General features: G+C 39.9%; 1 protein-coding gene across 2 annotated transcripts; it reads left to right on the top strand.

Annotated features, from left to right (window-relative positions):
- The first annotated feature begins 215 nt into the window (after positions 1 to 215).
- On the top strand, positions 216 to 23,598 carry xxylt1 (xyloside xylosyltransferase 1). 2 transcript variants are annotated; one of them, XM_072439032.1, is made up of 6 exons: positions 216 to 338; positions 412 to 563; positions 1,306 to 1,913; positions 6,524 to 6,671; positions 13,825 to 13,957; positions 23,149 to 23,598. In XM_072439032.1, the coding sequence occupies exons 3-6, from the start codon at positions 1,401 to 1,403 to the stop codon at positions 23,543 to 23,545; spliced, it is 1,191 nt and encodes a 396-aa protein (XP_072295133.1). In that variant the 5' UTR covers positions 216 to 338; positions 412 to 563; positions 1,306 to 1,400; the 3' UTR covers positions 23,546 to 23,598. The 2 variants fall into 2 exon arrangements, with proteins under 2 accessions (XP_072295133.1, XP_072295134.1); XM_072439033.1 differs by lacking the exon at positions 412 to 563.
- The last annotated feature ends 3,741 nt before the right edge of the window (positions 23,599 to 27,339 follow it).

Genomic DNA, 27,339 nt, shown 5'->3' with positions numbered 1-27,339 from the left:
CGCGCGAAGGTTGTCAGCCAGTAGGAAAAAAACGGAAACAAACCTGGCAACATTTTTCATCCGTCAAATTAGAAGCTGCGTTTAATAAATAAGTTTTTATTTTTGATTATGTTTAGTATTTTTTTTTGCTTTGGATGTGGATGTATTGCGTATGTGTTTTCTGTTTTTGATAAATAAAAATAAATAAAAGATTTAAGAGTGACGTGCCTCTGTGGGCGGGGCTAAATATGCGTCTCGGTTGCTAATGTTGTAATATCATCATGTTAATGTTTTATAAAGCATTTGGCCATCGTTGAGATCTATAATGAGGAATAAACTCAGACGGAAGCGAGTCTCCTGTAGGTAACATGCATTTGGCCTTGTGAATGCTTTTGACATTCTATACATTGACGGAGGTTAAATGTGGCTCAGATCATCGGTTAGCATTTCATAGCTTCCTCTTTGGTGGTGTCCCAGCATCTTTCTCGTGTTTGTAGAAGTGGATATGTTTTTCCTTTTTAATTGCATCGTTGAAATGTCCAAATCATGTGATCAAGATGAGAAGTGAGCATCTCCGAGCAATGGTAAGAAGAAAGCATGAAAATAATACATGTTCAGTGATTAAATGACATAAGAACTAAAAGCTAATGTTCTAAGTTTTTGTAAATATTCAACAACTTAGAATTTGCACTGATAAATGTTGCTTTTCAAATGCAAAGAACGAATAGAAATATAATTTATACATGCAAAATTGTATTTGAGCTTCACTAAAGGTATATACATATTTTTGGTCATTTTATTTTTTATTCAGTTTGGTGCAGAAACATTAAAGTATCTGACACAAAAGCACACAAAAATGCTCATAAGATTGCGTAACTTCACTTAATAACAACTTTGTATACAGAAAAACAGAGAAGCAAGCTGAATAAATAGATCAGTCACTCCAAAACTCCAGCTAGCTCACCCAGTGCCCCCTCCGTTCTGTAGTTCATATACATTTTTATAATCCCAAGAAAAGAATTGGTCTACTCATATAAGTTCTATAAGATCCCGTTGACCGACTAATCAACTAAATGCCAAAGCTCTTACATAGTATACTGTATAATAAAATTAAAAACTATTTTGTCCTCTAATCCTTTAAAGTGTCAATCATCTCCTTATTTACCAAACTAATAATGTGAAATGCAATTGTAAATGTCTTTAAACCACACTCCGATGTTGTGTATCTAAGCAAGTTTTATTTGCCAAAACCAGAATTTTTGCCGCCATTGCAGAATTTAGACTGTCAACAATATAATACAATATAAAATATGTTGTATTTTACAGATAAATGGGCGGAAATGTCTACAGCGCTGACTTGATCGCCATGGGGACGCGGTCTTCTCTCATTCCCCCTCTTTCATGACATCTTTAAAGAAGGAATGGGCATCCTCAGATTCGTGGCCAGAACCATGGGCAGGATCAGTACGTTTCGATCCTATCAGTTTGTGGTTCTTATGGCCGCGGCTCTGGCTGTCGTAGCGTTTTACTACTTTGGCACAGACCGGCAGAACTTCTCCACCACCACCAAACGAATCAAGCAAACCCAAGCCAACCACAACGCCAACAGGAACGATGCAGATCTCACCGTGGACACCAAACTCGCCGCGTCGCCGGAAACTGTGGAGCGCGATGAGGTCAGAGGAATTCCACGGACCGAACTTGGAAAAACGAACACGGGCCGACATTACCACGTGCTGATGATGTTCACCAAAGTGGATAAGAGTCGGAGCCTGCAGGATAAGTTCAAAGTGGCCATGTTGTCAATGGTGACGCATGCAGACTTTCAGGATGGCGAAGTGCTGGTGCTACATTTTGTCAGTGACCCCGCAAGCCAGGAATTGGGGAAAAGCATGCTTCAGGAATTTCTAAAAGATGCAACATTCAAATATGAGGTAGGTCCTGTGCTGTATATGGACTTTCAAATAATGTATCGTGTCCAAACATAACTCTGTCTAAAATGAGTTTGGCTGCAACTGTGGGTGGGTCAAAATGTAGATGATACCATGAATGTTCTTTTGAAGATATGCAACATTTTTATATTTAGTATATTGTTGATAGTATAAATGTTAGTTATACAAAAACTTAGTTATACACATTTTCAAATAAGGGTATAATATGATATTTCTGCACTTTTGTTATTCCTTTTACAGATATCTCACATTTGTCTGATAAGTAAAACGCATTAAGCGGTTTGTCTGACTATCGTTATCGGGATGCTCCAAAAATATTTTTAACATTCATTTTTTACAATATCTTCCAGCCCTAGCTGCAACAATTAATCGACTTATAAGACTTCTTAAAAGACATATGAAAAGACCTTTTATATCAAAGATCGTGGCAAACATTTTGAAACTCAGAAACTGTTTATTCTTTTTTAATCCAGATTACACATTATTTCTAGAATCCCTCAGTCACCATATTTCAACCTTTTTTATTTGGTCAAAAAGTTATGCAAAATGTCTAATCATTAAACTAGTTGACTACAAAATAATTGTTTGTTGCGACCCGGCCCTGGGTAAGCGGAAAAAATGGATGGATGGAACCCTAAAATTAGCTTGATTAAATAAAGTGATCGCCCCCCCCCCCCTTTTTTTTTCTATTAGTTACAAAACTAATGCTAAAAGTATTGGCATTGCTGTGCAGTAGTGGTTCAAATAAACACTAGGGGGCAGCATTTGTCTTCTTTCAACTGTTGATCTGCAAAGGAGAAGATTAGACTCTTGCTGCTCTGTCCTAATTCTCTTCTATTGTGCTTCACAAAGCTCAAGTTCATAAACTTATTTAGAGATTACTCATCCCATTTCATCAATTTATCGAGGCCCATTTACGTCTGACTGTTCTTTGGCCTTATGAGTGTTTCATTTAATTATTTGTTTACAGAACAGATGAGCCATGAACTGTTGACCTCCTAAGTAAAAGCAAATAAAATATTGTAGAATTCTATTGTAGGTGATTCTTATACTTATGTATGGACCAACAAATCTGCATTTTTTAATAAAAAATTTCTAGGTACTAATACCAGTGTAAGGATATCTACAAAAACAACATTTAGATATTATCATTAATTAAAACAATGATTGAAGAAGTACTTGCAATTGTTCCTCAAGAAAAAGTACAGATACATGAGTGAAAAAGTACAAAAGTAAAAGTAGCACACAAAAAATCTACTCAGGAAAAGGTTTTTAAGTATTCGTTTAAAAATGTGCTTTAAGTATTTTGTAGATTTTGAGAACTGTTAAAGGTTTAATTGTGCTTAAGAGCAATTTGAATAAATGTATACATTTTGTCGTGAATGTTATGTACATATTTTTGTTTGCTCAAAGCTGAAACTTTTTAAGCAGAATTTAACCATGAATGTGCATAAAATACCCCCTAAAATTATATCAAAAGTACTTTTTACCTTTTCAGTGGTTAAATAATGTTTTGGAGTAGAAAGTACAGATGCCTGCTCTCGGATTTAGTGAAGTAAAATTAAAAAGTATCCACTCTAAAATGATTTAAGAACATATACATATAAGGATGTCAAGCTTATTTGGTTAATCGATAATCATGTTTATTTATATCACAATATAACTTTGTATTTTTTTTTTTATTATTCAATTAATAGAAAAGTGACACTTTTGTAACAAAATTTGGTCTTTTTTTAGAATTTAGAATTTTAGAAGTAAAATTAGTCCCTTCTGCTCAAAAGTTAACCTAAAAGTATTTTTTTATCTTGTGGTTCATGTCTAATCAGTCGGTCAGAAAGTTTGATTTCATAAAGCAGGTCACAGGAGCTGTAATCACGATCTTATTGTTGTTTTAGTCATGACGTTAATAATCGTGAATAATTGTTAAATCATGATGTTTTTTCTCACAACAATTGTTGCTACAATTTGACCCGGGACATCCCTCGATACATAAAATGTTTTAGTTTAGTACTTTTACTTTCACCACTGCTCAAACGTTTATGTTCTTGGCATGTTTATGCTTTATCACAACACAGATGTCATTGTATGGATGTCACTGTGGGTCAAAACCAGTGCCTCCAGCAATGATAAACAAGATACTGTTTTGTAACTCTTACACAATTTCCTGTCCTTTATATAAAACATTTTTTTATATAATTTGCGGTTGCAATGTAAACGTTAACATGCTTTACTAATATCCTCAAGCATCAGCAGGAGTTAAGCTTTGAAATTGCATATATTTTACCGAATTCGTTGGGCTGTTAGGGTTTTTAGTCATGTCGTTGAATAATGTCGATGGTGTCTTTAGTTGACCACATTTTTTATTAGTCGACTAAATATTTGATCAGGATTACACGGCACAAAGGAGAACGCCTGGAGTCAGTTGTCTGGTGGTTTGACAGTTTAATCTGCTTTTTCACTTAAGAAGACGCTGTTTACTGTACTTGTACTTCTCTGTGGAAGAGTCATTTTTGCACACCGGTAATCTTTTGCCAAAGCCACGCCGAGTTCCCTTTTTAGATGATTAATCAATGCACAGGGACTGTCTTTTGTCTACTATGGCCATTTTTGTAGTGTTCAAATTAGAAAAATACAACTATTACATTGACATTATTTGATTACACAGGAAATAGTCAGACAAACACTGAACAATGCACTTGTCTGTGTCTGTCTGTGTTTATTTCCAAAGGCTGTGTAGCTGCTCGTTTGTGTGTCTGTTGTCTGCGCCTGGATGATTGATGTGTCTGTGTCTTATAATGTAAATAGTGTATATATTTCTAACTTCCATGTAAAATGCCTGCTTGTTTTTTTATTCCCTGTTTTAGGCTGATTGTAACAACGGAAAAATAGCCTTTTAGCCAGTCCAGGCATATTCACAGAGATGTTTCTTAGTATGCACTGCCCCTGAAATAAATAATTAAACAAAGTTGTAGACTGGTTAGAAAAGGGAAAAACACAAACTAAAACGCTCAAAAATCCCAAACGACGCTAAACCCAAAAGAGCACTGCGGTTATTTTCCTCAAGGACAAAAAGTTTGTGAACCAAGAGTTTAGATTTTGTGCTTGCCAACTTTTTCTTTAGAAATTCTGAAAGTGCAGCCCTCAAAGTCGACACTTGCCAAAAATCTCGACAAAAGACTTTTTGCTTAGTACTCTGAGCATAAACCGTTCAGTACCAGATGTCACCAATCTCTGCCACAGATTTACCCTGTTTTTTGTCATTTGTTAGAAACATCAACATCTTCTCTCCATGCGTTATTTATAATTGCACAAAAGGAATAACCCTGTTTGTCACATCAATTATTCATAAGAAACCTGTTCAAGGTGGATATACTTTGCAAGACTCTGAAATGCATTTGCTCATTGACTGGAATTAACTTGATGGACCTCATCTCCAACTTCACTGCACCGTCTGTTTGCTCTTCGATTAGACACATTTCATTATCGCCTATAACTTCGAGATAATGGAGTTCAGTGTAAACATTCAAACGGTTTATAATCCACATGTTCCGGGGCTAGAAAACGTGAGCGGGTTTTTCACAGATGACCGGAGCAAAGCCAGCAGTGTTGACCTACTTTTATAAAATCACATGCATATTGTGAGGATTATCTAAAGCCCTTTACACTTACTGATGCTGTCAGACTGGTTCAGGAGTGACCAGTAGCTTTCAGCACTTCTTTTTGCCCCGAACACATGTTTTCACTTTTCACCCCGAACGGCTTTGAAAATCTGTGCTCGTGCCATAAATAAAAAACCTTCCTAATCTGCTGAGAGGCTGTGTTTTGTACTGTTACTCTAAGGTGCACTATATCTGCTGATATCGACCGATTTTTACCGATATCAAATCGAAAAATCGGCCGATATTTGGAGCTAATAATGTGTCATTCCCAGTTTGACTCATGAGTAAAAATGGTAGTAGTAAAAATAAGTAGAAAAGTGATTGGTGATTGTCCATCCCTGATAAATACATCCTGTTATTGCAATGGATTTTAAAATCTAAATATCGGTTATTGGCCAAACTACTACTACTAGGCCAAATATTGAATGTCGGCCTCGGCTTAGCAAAAAAAGAATCCACATCGAGCCATCTATAGTCTAAACTATCGGTACAAGATATTTCGATAAAAGTACAGGTGCTTTTCTTCTTTGCAGAGAATTTCCTGTGATCTAAATAATTGCGCCAACTCATGTTATGATTTTGATATTTATTGTGCTTGTGCAACTCTACTGTGGAGGTGTTATTGCTTTGCTTGGAATGTCCCAAGCTATGTCTTTTTTGAGACGAGCAGCAAGTTGCGTGTCAAATCTGTGGAGAGGCCAATCCATGTTTTTCAAGTATTTATTCTCAAATACAAGGCAACTCACCAGAGAAGTTACAAAGTTTTAAGGCTTGGAACACTTCAGTGAAAAAACAATTCACCAGAAAGAGCCATTAGCCTCCCGACAAAAATGTGAGTGTCGTCCTCTGTGTTCTTTGGCCAGACACAAGGTCGGTGGTTGGAGAGGCATTATTGGTGCCGCAGAAGGTAATGAAATGTTCTCCATTCTTCAGGTGCTGTTTCACGATGTGGTGGAGCTCACGCACAAGCTGTTCCCTATTGTGGAGGCCATGCAGAAGCACTTCAGCGCGGGGTCCGGAGCTTACTACAGCGATGCCATCTTTTTCCTCTCTGTGGCCATGCATCTCATCATGCCTGAAAGTAAGATCCATAAAGCTGTAATTCAAGATGCTCTTTGAGGTGAGACTGTTGTAGACTGCGTGGATATGCAAGGTTTTGAGTATGGCCAGAACTGTTCTCCACTTTTTTTTTTTTTTTTTTTTTATATCCTTGTGACTCTTGCCATTGTCCAGTGTGTTGTAACCGGTCTGAGGTGGGAAAAATTGACAAAAATGTGATGTTCGTTTGTTTTGAGATCATTTCTGCAACTATATTTAGACAATATTTAACTATATACCTGTCAATGTTTTGGATGGATTTCAAGTATTGTATACAAAAACGGAATGGACCATAAAATGAACCACAAAAGGGCAGAAACATCACTTTATGTCTTGTGTTCACTAGATGTTTCTCTTTTTTTGAGATAATTTTATTGATATTCTTAAGTTGCATTACTCCAAATCAACAATTTCATTACTATACATTTTTCAATACATCTCCTGCCTCTTGTCTAAGGCCCATAGTACTTGCAACAAAACTAATGTGAACAAGTGATTATCAGCGTGAATGGTGGAGACAAGATAATCATGATGATTGAGGCCATTACATTTTAAAGGGATTTAGAATTTAGAAACCACTTTTTTCCCCCCTTCTTCTTTTCACTTATTTAAACGTGTTTTGTGATGACGCCATTTCATTCGTTTCCAATATTGTCCGGGATGATGGTTGTGTTTCTGCTCACGCTCGATGACGCCGGTGCACAGCTGGAGAGCAGCAGTAGAACGCACACCTCCAAAAGGCACGTGTCTCTCTGCAGAATGCTCACGGGTCTGGGCAGGCGGTGCCCTGCTGCTGCCCACATTATGGCTCCCTGTGTGCCGGCCGACCGATGGAAGCACCACTTTATATTGTTGTTTTGGTCAATTCAGTGGGTGTGCGGCAGTGTTTTGGCCTACAAATAAACCTGATGATTGGGCTCTGGAGTCTGGATCAATACTTACCTGAAGTACCAAGATGCCGTCTGACTGCAAAATGTTGTCAACAGGAAGCACAGATTCCTTACACAACCTTTTTTGTGTAAGTGTTTTTTAAACTTCCCATAAGTTATCTGTCCTTTTCCTCTGTATCTACCTGCGTTGCAACAATGAAATGTTGTGTGGACAATAAAGGAATATCTTATCTTATTTATCGTTGTAGTTTTGGATGGTTGGAAAAAAGGAGAAAAAGGTGACGTTGATGACCACCACTAAAACGGATCAACGTTATAACACATAACCTTATAATTCCTTGTCCCCACCAGCTGGTCTCTCGGATGGGATCACGTAATCAGCCTTGTCGTTTTGGGCACATTCTTGAGCCTCTGAAGATCTGTAAAAGATTCTCTGATCGTTCCATCACCTGTTTGTGATGAATGATGTCACACCTTTTATTTCCTGAACCTCACATCTAAATGTTATTGTATTTCCTGAACCTCACATCTAAATGTTATTGTAATCAAAAGGGAAGTTGTGTATGAGCTGGCTCTGAGCCGTTTGAACTCAAATCCCACCACATGTGAGTTTTAAATCCTTATTGATCCACGTGTGCTACCGGTCTGTTGAATCCCAGCGGCCACATGTTTCTATTAAAAGATGCCCTTTTATCTGTAAAAGGGCATTACGCAAACGATGTGGGCTGCTGCACAACCCACTCTTATTATTATTTTTACACCTTGAAAACCCATTTAGCAAGCCACACATCAGACATTATTATTTAAGTTTGATAGCCAAATGGACTCACAAAGTAACTTATAATGTAAAATACATTTCTGTTCGTAATACTGTTTGAAGTAATATCAAATACAGGAGAGTGTATATAAAATATGATGCAGTCAAAGTGCCTTAGAGTTTTGCTGTATCAAAAATGTGTTCCAAATTCCATATTTCCATCACATGTTGCTGTTAATAAATCACCTTAGATACTGTTTTGTTACGTCTTTCGAATCCCTCTAGAGATTGAAGCATGTCATGACTTGAGCCAAGTCAAGAATATTTTCCAAACATAACAGGAATGACGGTGCCTCGGTGCACCAACTAAGCACAACCTGGAGTAGCCTTCAGCAGCCATTTTATTTTTAAAAGTTGCTGATATACAGTATGTGAGGAAAAAATACTGAATTAGGGATTATTTCAAACATTACCTGGTGTTAGTATTTTGTTTGCAACTATATTATTTCTTTGTCCTGGCTCATATTGACAGTTAAATAAGCCAGACTATTATTATTAGGCCCGAGCGCCACAAGCTGGCGAGAGGCCTATTAATCTCGTAAGGGCAGGCCGTGCGAAGCATGGCTGCGAAAGTGCGCACGTAGTGCGCACGAAATTGAGCGCGAAGCTCTCGCCCACTTCCAAACACTCACTAATGCACTCCTTCACTCACGCACGCCCCGTGCATACTAATTAGTAGTAGGAAAATGGAACATTACCGTTGTAAACGGGCGAAGCCCGTGCAAAAGTTCGCACTAAACGAGCACTTTACATTGGGATGACGACCCCATATAAAGCACTCATTTGCCCTAAGTGGCTCACGAATACGTTCCCCATCTCTTGCATGTTCCGTGCATATAAGCATGTAATGCAAAAATTGAACATTATTACTGTATAGAGGGCCAAAAACACAAAGTGGGCGGAGCCCACTCAAAATTAACGAAAGTACCCGTCAGTGACCAGGGACCCACACCATGAGATCGGAAAGTGCGAGCGCTTTCCGAAAATGTATAGTTTATGATATTTGAAAAATGGTAAACATTGTTTTCGCATCGGAATATTATTCTTTCTTCTTTCTTTCTTTCTTTCTTCTCGGGACCAACCCCCCTATTTTTCACCCAGTGAACATTGACGAAAAGTCACAAAAATTTGCTCACCTCTAAAAATCGTGCCTCTCTACATTCTGGCTATTTCCCTTTTCTAAAATAAAAAAAATGGCGCGTCAGCGCCCCCAAATGTACCAAAAATGCATTGAGAGATAGGAAATGACCCCAAAAAAATCTGATCGTAGAATCATGAAATTTGGCGCAGAGGTAGATGGTGACAAGAGAAGTAAAAAATATTATTACGGCAACGCCGTCCGCCCAACCAAATGTCGGCCATATTGCTTCAAAAATGGCTAAGCATGACTCGGAAGTTTTTCCAAACGTCGTACTTTTACGAACTCCTCCCAGGGCGTTGGCTCTAAAAAGCTGAAATTTGGTGAACATGCTACTGAGGAGTGGGACATCAAAAGTTATTCAAATTACATTGATACCTGTCACGGTCTCTGTGCGGCGAAGCCGCAAACTGTAGCTAGAATTTCAGAAATCTCCCAAATTTAACATTTCTGCCGTTTGCGCAGATAAAGTCTGAATTGTGTCAAATTAGAATCAGTTGTTAAACTCTTTGCCCTAAACCTACTTGAAGTGAAATAAATTAATTTGGCGCCACAGCGCCCCCTACAGATTTTATATGGAGGTTAAATGTTTAGTTTTGCGAAATTATCTGAAATTTGACACAAAACTCAATTTTGGCATCCCCATCAAAAAAGTCAATGAGACCCATGTCATAATTATTATGGTTTTGCCGTAGCGATGACCGAAACCTCCCATGTTATTCCAATGGGGAAATTGCCAGAACATGTTTACACTTTATACTTTCACAAACTCCTCCCAGGGCGTTAGCCCTATTAACCTGAAATTTGGTGAGACTCATCTTCAGGGGTGGACCATCAAAAGTTATCCACATTTTTATTCAAAGAGTCACGGTGTCTGTGCAGCAAAACCACACATTTTGCCAAGAATTCAAAATAAAATAGCTTTTTGATGGTAAAACAAAGGGGAGAAGATGTGACAGCGTCACAGATTCAGCAGTAGACGTACTAAAAGGACAACTCCTCTTGCGGCGGTGTGGTGGCGGCGGCGTGGCGAGGGCCGATCATTGCCGCTTGCGGCTATATTTATTATTATTATTGACATGAAGAATTCTTATAACTATAACAAATCTTAGCATAACTCGCCTGTTTGATGAAACGTTCACTTTGTTTAGTCACCACACTGGGTTTTGTGGGGTATTAGATTTCATAAAATAGATTTATAGGCATTTATGTCATGACTGGAAAAGCTGGATCTCCAATCTGGGGGGAAAAAGACTTTTATGAGATTTTAATAAGGTTTGTTTTTGCAGTTTGGCCCTGAAACATTGTCCTTGTTAGGGCTGTAAGCATTTATTTGTTTAGTCAGTTCATCAGTCCTAAATATTAAGACTGATTTATATACAAAAATGCACTTTACTTTTTTATGTTTCTTGTCTTGTCAGTGCCCTTTTGGACATAGAGATTATTTTTGAGAGCTTTTGCAAATTCCAAGCATCATTAAGTGGACTCGTCAATGCACAGGGGGAACGCCTTTAGTCAACCAAGAATGTCATTAGTTTATTACAGCTCTAGTTGTTGTTGATTGACTGTGAGCCATGGGGCCTCTTTTAAATGCACATCTCACACATGGCCAGGTGTCAAAACTGTATTTTGATGCCAATTTCATTCAGGTAATAGAAAGTATCCACAGTAAATGCGTTAATATTTGGCAAAAGTGTGTGAAGTGGCCATTTTTCTTCTACAGCAGAGCCAGAACCATGAGCTCGACTGTTAATGCCTGTGAGAAGGGTTTGATCTCTGCTGAAATTTGTATTCTCAAGGAAGAAACCACACGCATGATTTTTATATTTTCGTATTTGTAAATGTGAAATGCTATGGGGTTTAAAAAAAAAATCATTCTCTGCACAAATACAGATAAATATGCACACATTTTAATTTAGCTTAATCGACAATTACCTTGAAATCACAATGAAATGCAGTTATTCACCGTTATTCAAAGTTTGAGTTACTACTTAATGACGTAGAAGTCTATTTGTGGAGCCACTGTGTCCCAGTTCTTTTTGTGGATCAATAAAGTCAGAAAACGAATGAAACATATTCAAATTTCTGCATCAAAAAGTACAAGGAACTGAAAAAGCTGGTTCTTGCATTGTGAAAACCTCTATTGTTTCTATGGGATACGAGTTCACATCAAATCATTCTTCCCATGAACTGTAGAACTTTGTGCCTAGATGTTTAATTTTTTTTCCCAGTTTATCCAATTAAGTCCCCGAATAGCCATGACGCCCACCAACTCACTCCGCAATAACAATATGAATCCCTTTTCCTGTTTTACCGGCGCACGATAAGCCCTGGACTTCAAAACGTTGCCTCTCACCCTTTGAAAACACTGAGCCGAGCCACTCTGTTGCTACTGCGCATAAAGACAATAGATCCATGATAAAGACGCCGGGACAGGCCGCTTCCCTGTTTGGAGAGGACGGGCTACTGTCGGTCATTGGGGATGTTCACTCCCGCACACATTGCTGCATCACCGGTAACTGTCTAAAAACTGCATCAGTTATACGTATCGGACGTGTTGTGTTTTTGCAGTTTTTGGTTTTCGGTTAGTCGATAATCACGTCACAGGCAATCGTACGAACCGCAAAATAAGTCTATTTGAATTCAGTCCATTTAAGAAAAAGCTAACTTAAATGTAAAGTGCTTTGTTTTCTGGCTGTTTGTGTCACATTTACTTTTCTTTATAATTCAGTTTGATTTTTATAGGAATGGTGGTCTTTGAAATCTTGTATGTACTTTAATGTTTTGTTTGGTAATTAATTTGTGAATGATGGTTTAATTGTGATGTTTCTTCTTACTAAAATTGGATATTGTGACATCCCTATTTAGACTAAATAAATAAATAAATAAAACTGATGATAAAACATTTTAGCCGTCAGGCCCCATCAGAGAATAGATTTGTGCCTCTTGTCTTTTTGGCAGAAGATCAAAATAGTTCACAGTGCAAAAATCTGTCTTTCTAAACAGATTTTTTTTTTTTTTTGGTCAACTTTCATGACCATAAAAGCACAAATTTATGCTCTGCACTTATTACACAGTTTACATGACATTTTGTTTTACATTTCTCTTCAAAAAATATTTGAAAACTAAAAACAAGTCAAATTCAGGCATATCCTGTTGAACCTTTGATAACATGTTAAAATGTTTTTAAGAAAAGTAATCTGATATCATTAATATGGTTCATCAGCAGATACTCAAAGCCCAAGTAACTATATCGGAACTAAAAAAAAGCTGGATTGACACATCCCTGTAAAATGCTGTAACCTCTCACAATGACTATTATGGTCTTTGTCATATACCGAATACACCAAAGTCTTTTGTTCAAAACCTCTGAACGCTCAACAGACGTACACGATTGTCAAAGCAGTTTTGTTCCATTGTCCTCAAACTAAAAACTATCATCTTTGACTGAGGAAAATGTGTTTTCGTCAGATCAATTAAGTTTCTCCTTCTAAGCTCATGCTGGCTGCAGTATTTCCCATCACTACATCACCATAGCAACAAGCAAAACATAGGAAGCTGGAACAATGAACACATGAAGTCTGCACATCCTGGAGGTTACTATTTGTACTGTATTGTACCGTCACAGACGAAACCCAGATACTGTTGGTCACTGTCAGAACCTCCGGGGCGACTTTTATTTCAAATGATATTGTTTAATATTTTGAAGCCTGCTCTTATTTTGTGTAGCATTTTGTCTTTCCTAACAACTTAATATCAGACTACATCACCGGTGGTAAAATCAGCTGAAAACATTTATTTCACTTTGTTACAGAGAATATATTGAAAATAATTGTCATGGTTTAGTGTTTATATTGGAGAAGATCCAATGCAGATCATGCTGACCCGTATGGGCCAAGAAACACCTTTCATTCTCCTTTGTTTGTGTCCGAGTACACAGTGCATCCTCATTTGTTGTCTATTTACTCCTGACCAATGTGTTATTCTACTTTTCCGGGAAATCAATAATATTTTATGTTTATTTGATCGGAACAGAACATTGCAGTTTAAAGTACAACTGATGCCATGTTCATTGGTCTTCTAGCTCAGACCTGGTCCACACAACAAAAAAGATGGCAACAATAATACAACAAGGACATATAGTTTCACACATTTACACAACACATTTACTAAAGTTATTTCTAATGTTCACAGGTTTGGCTTTCTTTGCGTTCTTACTTTGGCAAGTGCAATTATATATTGTATTAAGTACACAAGAACATTTTTTCTTTATTTTTTCTGTACATTACAGATCTGACCCACATTGTGCAGCTTGACCTGGACCTTAAATACAAGACCAACATCAGGGAGCTTTTCCAGGAATTTGACAACTTTCCTCCTGAGGCTGTAATCGGCATCGCCAGAGAAATGCAGCCTGTGTACAGGTGAGTGCAAGCCACTTTTATGTGCATCTGTCATGCTGTGCCAACTGCATGTATAGTGTTGCCATGGGATAGGGCTGTAGTCAACTAAAGAATTTCTTGGTTTTCTAAAGACATCCCCTGCCGATTTAATTGAATAAACGCATTATATGCTCTCAAAGCTATTAAATATGTCTATGTATCTGACCCAAACTGCACTCACAAGGGGGTTCATGCTAAAACAATTGCTATTATTATTCGTATTGCAACAGGAAAGCACTAGGAAACAGCCTATTTAAATGTAAAAAGGCAGTTCACTCCCAAATCCTCAGGCAACTTAACCTGTTTCCATTTTTGCTGATCAATCAACCAACCAACCAACCAACCAAACTTTATTTATAGAGCCCTTCACAACACTCAAGATGACCAAAGTGCTTCACAATAAAAATCAAGGCAACACTAAAGCACAATAAACGATGTAAAAATAAACTGTACTAAATATATTTTCAGTGTTAAAAGCCACCCTGAATAAATAAATGTTTTGCCTAGATTTTAAAAGGCCAAAGTCTGTGATGGTACATGTCGGGGCAGCTTGTTCCAGAGTCTGGGACCAGCTTCATCAGCCCAGTGTTTGAGTCTGGCTCTGGGAACTTCCAGCAGAAGCTGATTTGTCAACCTTAAAGCCCTACTTTGGTTTCGAGCCATTTACAGCTTTAACAATAAAATGTTAAATTTTAAGCGGAATTCTAAAAGAAACAAGAAGCCAATGGAGTACAAAAAGAACTGGGGTGATGTGTGTTGGGTAGACAACGAGTTGCAGCATTCTGTACCAATTAAAGACGGCTGAGAGCAGCCGCGACATAAAGTACTTTGCAATAGTCTATTCTTGAGCTGACGAAAGTATGAATAGTCCTTTCAAGGTCGACATGTGTTTTAAAATTGTCAAAAACAACCCTTTATGTTGTTTTTGGTTGTTTTTTTTTATCATGGATGACAAGCAATCAAAATGAGACCGATTCACTAAATGTCTTCTCGTCTTTCAAATGAAGGAAATTTCATTCCAAATAAATCGTTACTGGAAACACCGGTAAGTAAATCTGCAGATTGTCTGCATATCAGTGAAAAGCTAAGCTGTACCTGACTGTTATTGTTCCCAATGGCAACATACAGAGAAAAGAGCATGGGGCCCAAAATAAAGCCCTGGGGCACACCACACAACAGCAAGGCAGCCGAGGAGGACAAGTCTCCAATCCTGAGCTTCTGTTGGTCGAATAAGACTCAAACCCTGCAAGCGTAGTGCCAAAGATACCAACATCATTTTAAGGCGAGACAGATTTGAATGGTCAACTTTATCAAAAGCCGCCGTTAAGTCTAACAGAACTAGGACAATGGGGCGCTTGTCATCCAGACTTTTAGCTGTGACTCTGATATGTTACGATCCGAACCGTTTTCTAAAAACGATTTCAGTTGCATAAAAACAACTTTCTCCAGAACTTTGGAAATAAATGACAAGTTAGAAACTAAAATTGGCCAAAACATTGGTTTAGGGGCTAATTTGCTTTGTCAAAACACTAACTACTGGTTGAAGGTGTGCAGAAGTCTTTAAGCATGCATGTCGTCCAAAGAACCAAAAATAGTCCAGTGAAGTAGTTAAAATGAATTTATTTTGCTATATCGAAGCAGCCAACTGCCCTATACCACAGGTCACCTGGCTACGGACTTAAAAGTTGTTCTGACGCGCTTTGTATAATTGGTCTATTAATAAATGTGAGTCCTTTATTGGTGTAACTTGATTGTCCTTGTCTAAGATATACAAAAAAACATGGCTGGACCGTTTTCCATTCTAGTGGAGCATCAAAACAGGACGTCACTGTGTGCGTGGTACAGTGGTCTACAGGAAGAGGGCCCTGCAGCAGCTGTGCCAGTGTATGCAGACAGGTGTCTTCCTCCAGAGCCTGGAGCTTGTGTTTGAAGAAGAAAATGAATAGACCATTCTTATGTTTGGATGTAATCATTGGTTAAGATGGTGTACAGCAGGTTTGGACTGTTTTTATTCTATGGTTATTTCATTGAGGCACAAAACCATTACTGGCCTTTTCCACAAATGTTTTTATCTTTTTATTTCCGCAGTTTGATAGTTTTACTTGTTGGCTAATATGGTACAACACAGCATTTCACTGCAGATCTCTGATTTTCCAGGTACTCTTCTTCAACTGATTTTCATTTGCTCCCACACGGTTCCACAGAAATCCACTCATTCTGGGAAATCCCTGCTAATATTGTTTCCCAATGTTAATGTATAATGACAAATGTCTCCCAATGTGACCAAGGGCAGTGCTGCCATACACAGCAGTCTATGAGGAGCTCAATTCTCCACCACATTCCTGCATTTTTAAGGAAATTAAAATGTGGTGACAGTGATTTGTTTGGAGGGGTTTACGTCACTGAAGATTTGAAGGATATTGCTTTTCAACTTGAAGAAGGGAATGAAATAATTTAAAGTGCAAGGAGCATCTTTTGTGACTTATGAATGCCTGTTACATAAAGCATTAATAGTATTCAATGCTTGTTTTCCTTTTGTCTTGAGTAGTTGGTATTCACCACATTCATACTGTTAATGTGATTGTCTTTTGACTGTCACATACTCACAGGCAATGAAAGTGTACCCTTTACACTGCAGTGTTTCCTGTCACAAACGCTGCAGGCTCTCAGCAGTTTGAGTGCTAATGGACAGAGCATTATGCAGCAGAACACATCCTCCCACCAGCCACATTCAGAGTACATCCTACCACTAGAAAGTTCATTATTGGAAAAAGCCCCGTGTCTTCCCCTCCAGCTGCAGTTGAAATGCTTTTAAAATGTGAAAAGACTGAACCCACTTACATAAGTGTCACCAGAAGCCACTCCCTCCAACTACACTTACACTGCCAAACCCCGCCTCTCCGGGCGTGGGGGAGGTCTTGCTGTTATTCATAAAAAATCTACATCCATCACTGAACTGAACCTCAACCTTCCATCCATCTCATCATTTGAATACCTCGCCTTCTCCCTCCCCAACTCTATCACCGCTATCCTGATCTATAGTCCCCCAAAGCCCCACCCCTCTTTCCTCACTGAATTGTCTGAACTCCTCACCATCGCATCCTCTCTCTCTGCCCGCCTCCTACTCACTGGTGACTTCAACATCCACATTGACTGCCCCAACGCCCCACTGACATCCGACTTCCTCTCTCTCCTGGACTGCTTCCATCTCACCCAACATATTGACTTCCCCACCCATACCAAAGGCCACACTCTGGACTTAGTCTGTTCCTCTCTCCTACCCATATCTAAGCCCCACCCCCTCCCCTTCCCACTCTCTGATCATCTCTGCATCCTTTTCTCCGCCCCCCTACCCTCGCCCCACAACCCCAAAAAACGCACCATCACCTACCGCAATATCAAGTCAGTCAACCCCCTCACGCTCTCCCAGCTCATATCCTCTGCTTTCCCCCCTGACTCCCCCCCCTCTTCCCCCGACGACTATGCTGTCATGCTCAACACCACCCTCTCCGACTCCCTTCACTCCCTAGCCCCCTGGAAAACCTCCTCCGTCTCATACATCAACCCCGCCCCCTGGTACACCCCAGAACTCCGCACCATGAAGCAGACTGGCCGCTAACTCGAACGACTCCTCAAAAGAACCCGCCTCACCGTCCACGCCGAAGCTTTCAAATTACACATCTCCTCCTACCGTGACGCTCTCCAAGCCGCCAAATCTGCCCACCTCTCCACCCTCATCAACAGCTCCCACCGGAGCCCTCGCACCCTGTTCTCCACCGTCAACAAGCTGCTCCAGCCACCGGACATCACTCCACCCTCCTCCCCTGACCTCTGCAACTCTTTCCTCCTTGCCTTCAATGACAAAATTTCCAAAATCAACAGCTCCATGACTGCCGTCTCCATTAACTCCATCACCACCCCCACCCCTGCCCCCCCTCCTCTCCCTGACCACCCACCCTTCCCTCCCCTCACCACCTTCTCCTCTGTTAACTCCTCTCATATCATAGACCTCATCACCGCTTCCAAAACCACCACCTGCTCTCTCGACCCCCTCCCAACGACTCTAACCAAGGCCTGCCTCCCTGCTCTCATCCCCCATCTCACCACCCTCTTCAACCAGTCTTTATCCCTCGGCCATGTTCCTTCCATCTACAAACTGGCCTCCATCACCCCCATCCTCAAAAAACCCACCCTAGACTCCGCCAACCTCTCCAACTACCGCCCCATCTCCAACCTGCCGTTCCTCTCAAAAACGCTGGAACGCATCGTCGCCGCCCAACTTCACACCCACCTCCAGTCAAACAACCTCTATGAACCCCTCCAATCTGGCTTCCGCCCACTTCACAGCACTGAAACAGCCCTGGTCAAAGTACTCAACGATCTCCTCACCTCTGCAGACTCCGGGGCCCTCAACATCCTGTTACTACTAGACCTCAGCGCAGCCTTTGACACTATAAACCATTCCATCCTCCTACAAAGGCTGCGCCAACTGGGTGTTGAGGGCTCTGCACTTGACTGGCTCACATCCTACCTCACCAACAGGCAAGAGTTCATTTCCCTCTCCGGTCACTCATCCACCCTCTCCCCAGTAACGCAGGGGTCCCCCAGGGCTCAGTCCTCGGCCCCCTCCTCTTCATCTGCTACATCTTCCCCCTTGGTCACATCCTCCGCCAACTCAACCTGGACTTTCACTGCTACGCTGACGACACCCAGATATACCTCACCACCAAATCCACCCAAAACCCTCCCCTCAGCCACATCGAAACCTGCATCTCTACAATAAAATCATGGCTCACTCTCAACTTCCTCAAACTGAACAGTGACAAAACAGAGCTCCTCCTCATTGGCACCAAATCCACTCTCAATAAAACTGGTCCCTTTTCACTCAGCATCGACACCTCGACCATCACCCCCTCTACCCTGGTACGCAATCTCGGTGTCATCATGGACCCCACCCTCTCCTTCACTCCCCATGTCAGCCACATCGTCAAGACCTCATACTTCCACCTCCGCCGCATCGCCAAAATCCGACACTGCCTCACCCTCCCCGCTGCTGAATCCCTCATCCATGCCTTCATCTCCTCCCGCCTCGACTACTGCAACTCCCTCCTCACTGGCATCTCCTCCCATTCCCTCCATAGACTCCAAATGGTCCAAAACTCCGCTGCCCGCCTCCTCACCCACACCCGGTCCCGTGAACACATCACTCCCGTTCTCCGCTCTCTCCACTGGCTCCCCATCAAGCAGCGCATAAACTTTAAAATACTCCTCCTCACCTTCAAAGCTCTTCACCACCTTGCCCCCCCCTACCTGTCTGACCTCCTCATCCCCCACCGCCCCACCCGAGCTCTCCGATCCTCCTCCTCTCTCACCCTGACTGCACCAACATCCCGACTCAAAACTTTTGGCGACAGAGCATTCTCCCGAACAGCACCCCGACTCTGGAACTCCCTCCCCCAACCTGTCCGCCACTCTCCCTCACTCACAACATTCAAATCCCGCCTAAAAACATACCTCTTCACCCAAGCTTATGACCTCCCCTACCCCTAGCCTCCTCTACCCCATTGCCTACTCTTCTACCCCCTGTTACATCCCCATCTTTTTCTCTCTACTTCTTCTGTCTTGTTCATTTTATCTGTATATTAATGTGTATTGTACGTGTTGTCCCCCCTGTCTGTAAATACCCCCCCCTTTTTTATTATGTTCAGCGTCTTTGGGTCACTGAAAAGCGCTATATAAATAAAAGTTATTATTATTATTATTATTATTATTATTATTATTATTAGAAACACAAACCAGACACCATAGCTTTGCACTTCACTAAAACTCTTGTGTGTTCAGAGTATAGCAAAGGTGCCTGGATCTCACCAAAGTAATGGGAAATAATTCATATATGGTCACATGTTGCTTAGCGGAGATCCTACTAAATAATCTAACATATTCCTGCCTTGTCAAATATAGCATTTACTGTTGATCTCTTTGCAGTCCGCACCAGTGGTTTAATGAGCCAATCGCATGGCATTTAGGGCCCGCAGGCAGGACTGGAACCAATCACAGAGCAGCGTTGGGGTTTGGGCGGAAGTCAAAACAACCAAACCAAAACGGCCGTACTTCATCTTATTTCAAGAGGAATACAGACTTTCTTTTTTTTATATATACTTGCACACAGGGGGGTTTTGTACATTTGTGGAAGGGAACGAGAACTGTGCTTTTCTAAACACTGGATTTAGAGTTTTATGCTTCTTCCACTGACCAATTAGCATGAAGTATTTTTTTAAGTATTCCTTTCGGTGAGGGCCTTCCCAGATTGATTCATGTGAAGAACTTTAATTCAGAGTGAGACACAGATCAATCTGGCCATTTCTGCAAAGAACATTTTATGGGAACTTTGAACTTTGAAGTGCATATGTCAGGTTCTCAAAGTATTACGATGATGGGACAGAAACTGTGGTAAATATTAAGCATAGTTTTCTGTCAAGTGCCAGTTTCATCAATTTAAAAAAAGTGCCAATTTCTGAAACAAAATCCCTGTCTATGTTATCAATAAGTGACATTTCATCAAAAATGCATTGACAATTTATGCTCAATTGACACATTTTTTTATGGTATTAGCAGGTATTATTTGTCGAATCATAAATGTTGCGTAAATTGTATGGATTTTGAGCTCGGTGACAGTTGTGGGATAACCTCTACTTACATCACATCTGCTCCTCATATCCAACCAGGAAGTCACATTAGAAATGGATCATTTGTTTTAGTAAAATCTTAAATATAATCATGTTCACGTTTTTGCGAATCTGTCTAACTCGTCATATGCACTTAAAGGAAAACGAAAAACAAACAAGAGATTTACCTCACTCACCATACAAATGCAACACATGACTAGAGACATTGTTTAACTGAATATATTGCTCATACATTTACTACAGATCACTATCACAAAGACTATTTAATAGAAGATCAATGTAAAAACATCCAACAAACGCTGCTTTTGCTTCTCATCAATATTCTCTAACATCAACAGAGGTTCTGAATAGGGCTGCACAATACATCACAATCCAATCGAAATCACAGCAACTGCTGTTATTTAGGTAATAAATAGAATATCCTCTGCAAGAAAGTTCATATTCCATCCAACTTTTGTCATCGTCGTGGAGAGGAGCAGGTATTTCGTCTTCCCTCCCGTGTATCAGAGAGCGTCCTGTCACTGGACAAAACAAAGAACACATTTGGCATGGTATGGCAGCACAGAATGTCCCATCACCTCCTAATGCCACTCCGTTCTTTCGGAGAGGCTCAGATGGCGAGCGAGACGGAGACACTTGAGTTTGAGAGGCGGTATTTGGTGGAGATGGTGTCAATTGCTGGAGGAAGATAACGGATGTGGGAACTGCCGCCGCTGAAGATGAGGCACTTGAAGGAGCACTGATCCTTTCGTACATACGCCTGGATTTAGTGTTCTGCTACAAAAGAATACAACACAACGTCATGCACTGTGTCCCAGCCATAGCTCCACAGTCGCCCTTAAAATGTTTATAGTGTTATTTTATATTTATATTTTATTATTTATGTATTTTTTTATTTTTATCTTTATTTATTTTTCCTCTCCATTCCTTTTTGGGAAATGGGAGGTTTTGTCTATAGGAGTTTTTGTTTATAAGAGTTTTTGTTTATAAGAGTTCTTCTATTGAGTGTTTTTCAAACTTCCTATAAGTTATGTTCTTTTCCTCTGTATCTAACTGCGTTGCAACAATGAAATTTCCCCATGTGTGGACAATAAAGGATTATCTTATCTTATCTTATTTTTTAGGCATCATCTCTTTGTATTGTTTAACATAACATACATAATTCTTCATCCTTGTATATATTTGAGCCTCATAGTTAGATTAGGTAATAAACTTGTGTATTAACAATGAGTAGTTGCACACGGTTATTGTGTATATATAAAAGTACGTATGTTCGATTGGGTTAATATCCCAGGTCCGTTATTCGCAGTGGCGTCCCTCTGGTTGCATCCTTCAGTAGAAAACATCTGGGCTGTTCTGATTGCACTGCACTCACTCGAGAGTCGTGTATTGCGGCACGTAGCTCTGGAGTCTTCTTTAGTACGAAAAATGCCCTACGGAATAATGTGTCCCCAGTCACTAAATCGACGGCTGTAAAACGGTGTGGACGAGCGTGGTCAGCCGGCAGCTGCTGAATGTAGGTCAGCAATAATATCAAGGCATGACTCAGAGGATCTGCCTCTCCCACCAGATCTAATCATACCAAACAGTGAAAGGTCAGGACGAGTGAAGTGCAAGCATTTTCCCACATGCACTTCATCTGCATTCATCGTTTATCTGCTGTTGTGTAAAGCCAACCTACCAATCCAATGTTAAAAAATGCAGCATACAGTGAGTATTGATGGGCTTCAGATGACACACAACATTCTATGGGCCAATGATATTTGATAAGGGCAACTAAAGTGAATATTTTTTATATTCATTGCTCCTACATGTTTTTGCATTTATTTACTTGTTTTTTGACTAGTTAGATTAAATTGAGAATGTTAACCTTTTTTTTTGCCACTAAATAAAGTTCAGTTGGGCAGTACAAGTGTTTCTAAAGCCTCATGTTAATAATATCAGATTGTGTTCACACTGAGATGCACTGTACATTTAACATGTTGCAAATGCAGACCTTTTCAGGAGTGACGTGTTTGGAAGACGCACACAGAACAGATTATCTATTTGCTATATTCGGATCCCCATTAGCGCCAGCAAAGCTGTTGCTATTCTTCTTGAGGTCCATAAAAATACATTAACATTTCAAAATATAAAGAGAACAATGTACAGCACAACACATGCGTTTACACAATTGTTTCTGGAGCCTTGTTGTCTTTCAGTAACACTTTGAAAAAACATTTGTATTATTGTTAAATGCTTAAACAGTCGGTTCCATTCATACATTCCTCTGTAAATGAAATAAGTATGTAAAAGAAAGTGTAGTAGTTGGTTGTTTCTCTGGACAACATACATTTATTTTCAGAAACGTAATTTGTTTTAACCAGATGTTAAAATTAAAGCAAAATATTTCGACATTGGTTGTTGTTTATATCTTTTTTTTAATTTTACCTTGTACTGGTATATTTTTTTTTCCATCCACAAGTTGACGGATCTCCCTCTCCACAGGCACACGTTTTGGCAGTACCGAAAGGAGAACCCTCGGACCAAAGTGGGCGAGCCCCCTCCCGACGGCCTGCCGGGGTTCAACAGTGGTGTGATGTTACTGGACCTGGGCGCCATGAGGACCTCAGCCCTGTACAACCAGCTCCTGCGGCCCAACAACGTGGCCAAGCTGGCTGAGCAGTACCGCTTCAGGGGCCACCTCGGAGACCAGGACTTCTTCTCCATGATCGGGATGGAGCACCCAGAGCTCTTTTACGCTCTTGTCTGTGGCTGGAACAGGCAGCTGTGCACCTGGTGGAGGGACCATGGCTACGCAGATGTGTTTCAGATGTACTACCGCTGTGAGGGGCCGGTCTACATCTATCATGGCAACTGTAACACACCCATTCCCAATGACTGAACTCAATTTTGCTTGTCGAGGGGTAAGATTTTTAGTGTTTAATGTGTTAATAAGCAAACGTGAACATAAAAACCAAAATAGCGTGTCTTTATATTTTTGTATGTAAAGGCGCAAATGTGTGTAATTTATTAAAATGCACCTTTTTCACAGTTTCTGGAAGGGAAATTGCATGGTTTATTAATAAGTGTGTGTATGTCCTACTTCACTTCTTACTATTAATGAATACAATTTTACAACAAGGCAGTAGCAGTTCTGACATAAGTAAATCTTGTATAATAGTTTGAAGGTCATTCTATTTTTTTGGTCATTTTCTCCATTTTCTCCATTTCTTCTTAGCAATCCAAGCTTATTTTCAGCATCCCATTTTCACACAGCAACACCTCTTGTCAACACCAAACGAGGTACTAACGGGGGGGCTAATGTCATTCTGTGCTCCTTAGTGACACCACCGCTTTTATTTAAAAAGTAGGGCTTTCAGATTTTCCTTCTTTTTCCTCTTCTCTTCTCGTTTCACTCTAAAAATACCAGTGTGGCAGAAGTAGGTGAAGATAGGGTCAAGACGTTTGCTGACACAGTTGGCTTTTTCCATTCTATCTGTAGTTACTCAGAGGCTGCCCACATACAATGGGGGAAACAACTGCACGTTTTTCGATCGTCGTCGTGACCCACTTCTGCAAACACTGGCCTTGCGCACTAAACGAGTACAGCAATTCCAAGAAATGTCCACAGTCGATAAATAAAAGGGGTGATGCTTGCTTGGACAGACGCACACAGCACAATGGATTTATGCACAGCGCCATCACTGGACCGGAAAATACAGTCTCAAGGATAAATCCAAAACCCATACTTTTAAACCTTGATTTCACTCTGAAGGCGATCAATACTGCTCAAAATGTCAGCAAGTCTTTGAATATAAAACAGCCTTTGTCTACGTATATATACAGAATGTACAAAGAAGAGATTAAGACGTACTGTTCTGTGATTGCACTTTGAAACCAACAAGAGACTTTGTTTTTACTGTTTTGGGAGCGTATCACTTGTATTATGCATTTGTATCCAATCCTTTTTTTTTCCTGTTGGCCATTGCTAGTGTTAACAATTCTTTTATACTCAAAATCCCAGTGAAAATAAATCATTTTATCTGATGTTTGTCTGCTATAAAAAATAAAAGCTTATAATTATTGATTGGTGCCTTTCTTTTTGTTGTGCTCTTGTTCGTCAGGCGAAGATGACCCACTTCTGTCACTCAGACCTGTGAGTGCACACGCTGGTGGAAAATCCATCAGTTAAAAACCTTTTACCCCAGATGGTAATAAAATCACCTATTTTACTGTGAAATCTGCACAGCCAGAGCTGTTTCCCTTGGGCTTTGTCCTGCTTCGTAGAAGTCTTGGGTATGTTTGTAACCATTAAAGATTCATAGAAGACCTCTGCAAACATTACAAGCTAATTTACCAGAAGAAATGTTACACTGCCCTTTCCTCAAAACATTTAAAAACTGTTGCAGCCCTGTTTTAAACTGAAAAAATTATCTGCATTTTACATGTTCTATATATCCATCCATTAAGGTGAAGGCCATTTGTGAATCTAAAATGACCAAGTTGACATCAGATGTAAAGAGATTTCCATCAGCTAATTAAAGAATAATTAACTCCCATGTGAAATAGGGTGCACAGTGGCAAAGGCGGTTAGCGCTCTTGCCTCCCAAGAAGCAGATCATGGGTTCAATTTCCGGACCAGACCAACATCACATGATCTCTCTGGGTGGAGTCTGCATGTTCTCCCCGTGTTACCGTGGGTTCTCTCCGGGTTCTCCAGCTTCCTCCCACCGTCCAAAGACATGCATGTGTCAGGCAACTTGGCAACTCTAAACTGGCCCAATTGACAGGTGTTGAAAATTAGCATATTAAACTCTTAAAACATTGCATCTGGTTCATCCAATGCTATGTCCTTAAATAAATAAAAAACAAATAAAATGCATTCAATTCAGACCCTCCAAGGAACAAGCCTTAATGCCTGGAGGTTAAAACTATGGTTTAAACTAAACTAAAACTGAAAAAATACCAATCGAAATGGCACTCAAGTCAAAATACCACGAGTCTACACCTATTCAATTTTTTTGTTCCAAGTGCAGACAGTTCCTTCAAATAGTGATTAAGACATGTTTTATTATGCAAAGAGGGTCAAAATTGCCTGAGAACAGAAAAATAATTTTAATGAACATTTATTGAAACCCTTTATTGTTTTTGGCCTCAAATGGGTTAGAACAAAACCGGATATCTCTCAACTGAATTCATTATAAATGTTGCCTCCAGGCAGCTCATTACAATAGAGGGACAATTTCCTTTCCATTAAGACGGGAGCAAAACGATGCTTATTTTCGTTTGTGATTTGGCGCCATCCTATTGTGTAACTGCAGTCTTGAATGCATGCACTGTCCGCGTGCCTTAGTTTAAATGGCCTGAATGCTTATGACATACTTTTAATTCTTGTTTTGTATAACAGGAGAAAATGATATTATGAAATGTTGTTTTTTTTTATTCCTTCATATTCGGGCATGTTTGTTATTAAACAATGCGTGGCCAACTGTTCATGTGACGACAATCAATAAAAGTAGAGGATATTGCACCTGTATTTAAAATATAGGTTACCATCTAAATCCCAATGTTCTCTCATGTACCTGACTGTCCAGTCCGTGTAGGGCCAGACAGTGTGCAGTCATCCAAACAAGAGGCTTACAGCAACAGCTTTCATATAAAAACATCTCTTACATGGCTGCACTTACGGTAATCACACACACTTTCCCTTATGGAGAGACGTTTGCCCTTACATTTTAGGCATGCATGTGTGCGTAGTCATCTGCATAAGTGAGTGAAAGGTCTATTTGCATCTTGGCCCCTCTGAACTGGCTGTTGACCAAGGTGGGTCTGCCTAAGGTCTTTAAGTTGCTCTAGTCATTTAGTTGGGTTTATTCTTGTTGGTAGAAGTACACAAAGTTATGGTCATTATTTGCATCAACTTAACAGTATTTAAAAATGACACACGGCAGTCAAGGTGATTTAGATAAGTTCTCGTTTTCAATACCATTATATACCAGGCACATACGGAAGCCTTGAAATGAAATTAAATTAAATGCGTGAACCTAGATAAAGCCAAGAATTGGACAAATACACTGGATTCAAATTGTGTAAGACTTTATCCACCACAAGATACTGATGAATAGTGATGTAAATAAACATGTTTTAGCAGATGCAACAGCAAATGCATTTATAATCAAGGCTTATGCAAGTCCAACTAAATAACAGAAGCGTGTGAAGCCCTCAATAGGGTCCAGGTCTGGTGAAAATGTCCGGTCATTTAGTATAATCAGCGTGTAATAGGACTCATTGGTTCACATTATGTTACTGAACCTGCAGTATTTATATATATATATATATATATATATATATATATATATATATATATATATATATATATATATACTGACCCAGTGTTATTCAGTGTAAGGCTTTTTTTGGTCAAGCATTCTAGAATAAATGTCTTCAACTTTTTCAACCAGTTTATTATTCCGTGTAGCCCAGAAATAAATTATTTTCAGAGATCATACGAAACATGCCGCTTCCACTCGAGGCCGTACCTCAAAGGACTAAACTGAACACACATCATTTCTTGACAACTCTGGATTAAAATGATCAACAATGGCCAAAGGAATCAACAGAAGACGGCTCACGTGGAAAGCTCTCTCACGTGGCTGCGGATCTCATGGCTCGCACCAACCTGACAACTGAAAGTGC

Source organism: Eucyclogobius newberryi, unplaced genomic scaffold (genome assembly GCF_026437365.1).
Source record: "Eucyclogobius newberryi isolate DKJ021-1_F unplaced genomic scaffold, fEucNew1.0.hap1 SCAF_9, whole genome shotgun sequence".
In the NCBI taxonomy this organism is placed as follows: Eukaryota; Metazoa; Chordata; class Actinopteri; order Gobiiformes; family Gobiidae; genus Eucyclogobius; species Eucyclogobius newberryi.
The sequence above is the reverse complement of the archived record's forward strand: the minus strand, read 5'-3'. Positions and strand labels throughout refer to the sequence as shown.

Coding starts and splice junctions, on each gene's coding strand:
- xxylt1 (XM_072439033.1), top strand. CDS start 1,401: ATGGGCATCCTCAGATTCGTGGCCAGAACCATGGGCAGGATCAGTACG. Junction 1,914..6,523: donor ATGCAACATTCAAATATGAG/GTAGGTCCTGTG, acceptor TCCATTCTTCAG/GTGCTGTTTCACGATGTGGT. Junction 6,672..13,824: donor GCATCTCATCATGCCTGAAA/GTAAGATCCATA, acceptor TGTACATTACAG/ATCTGACCCACATTGTGCAG.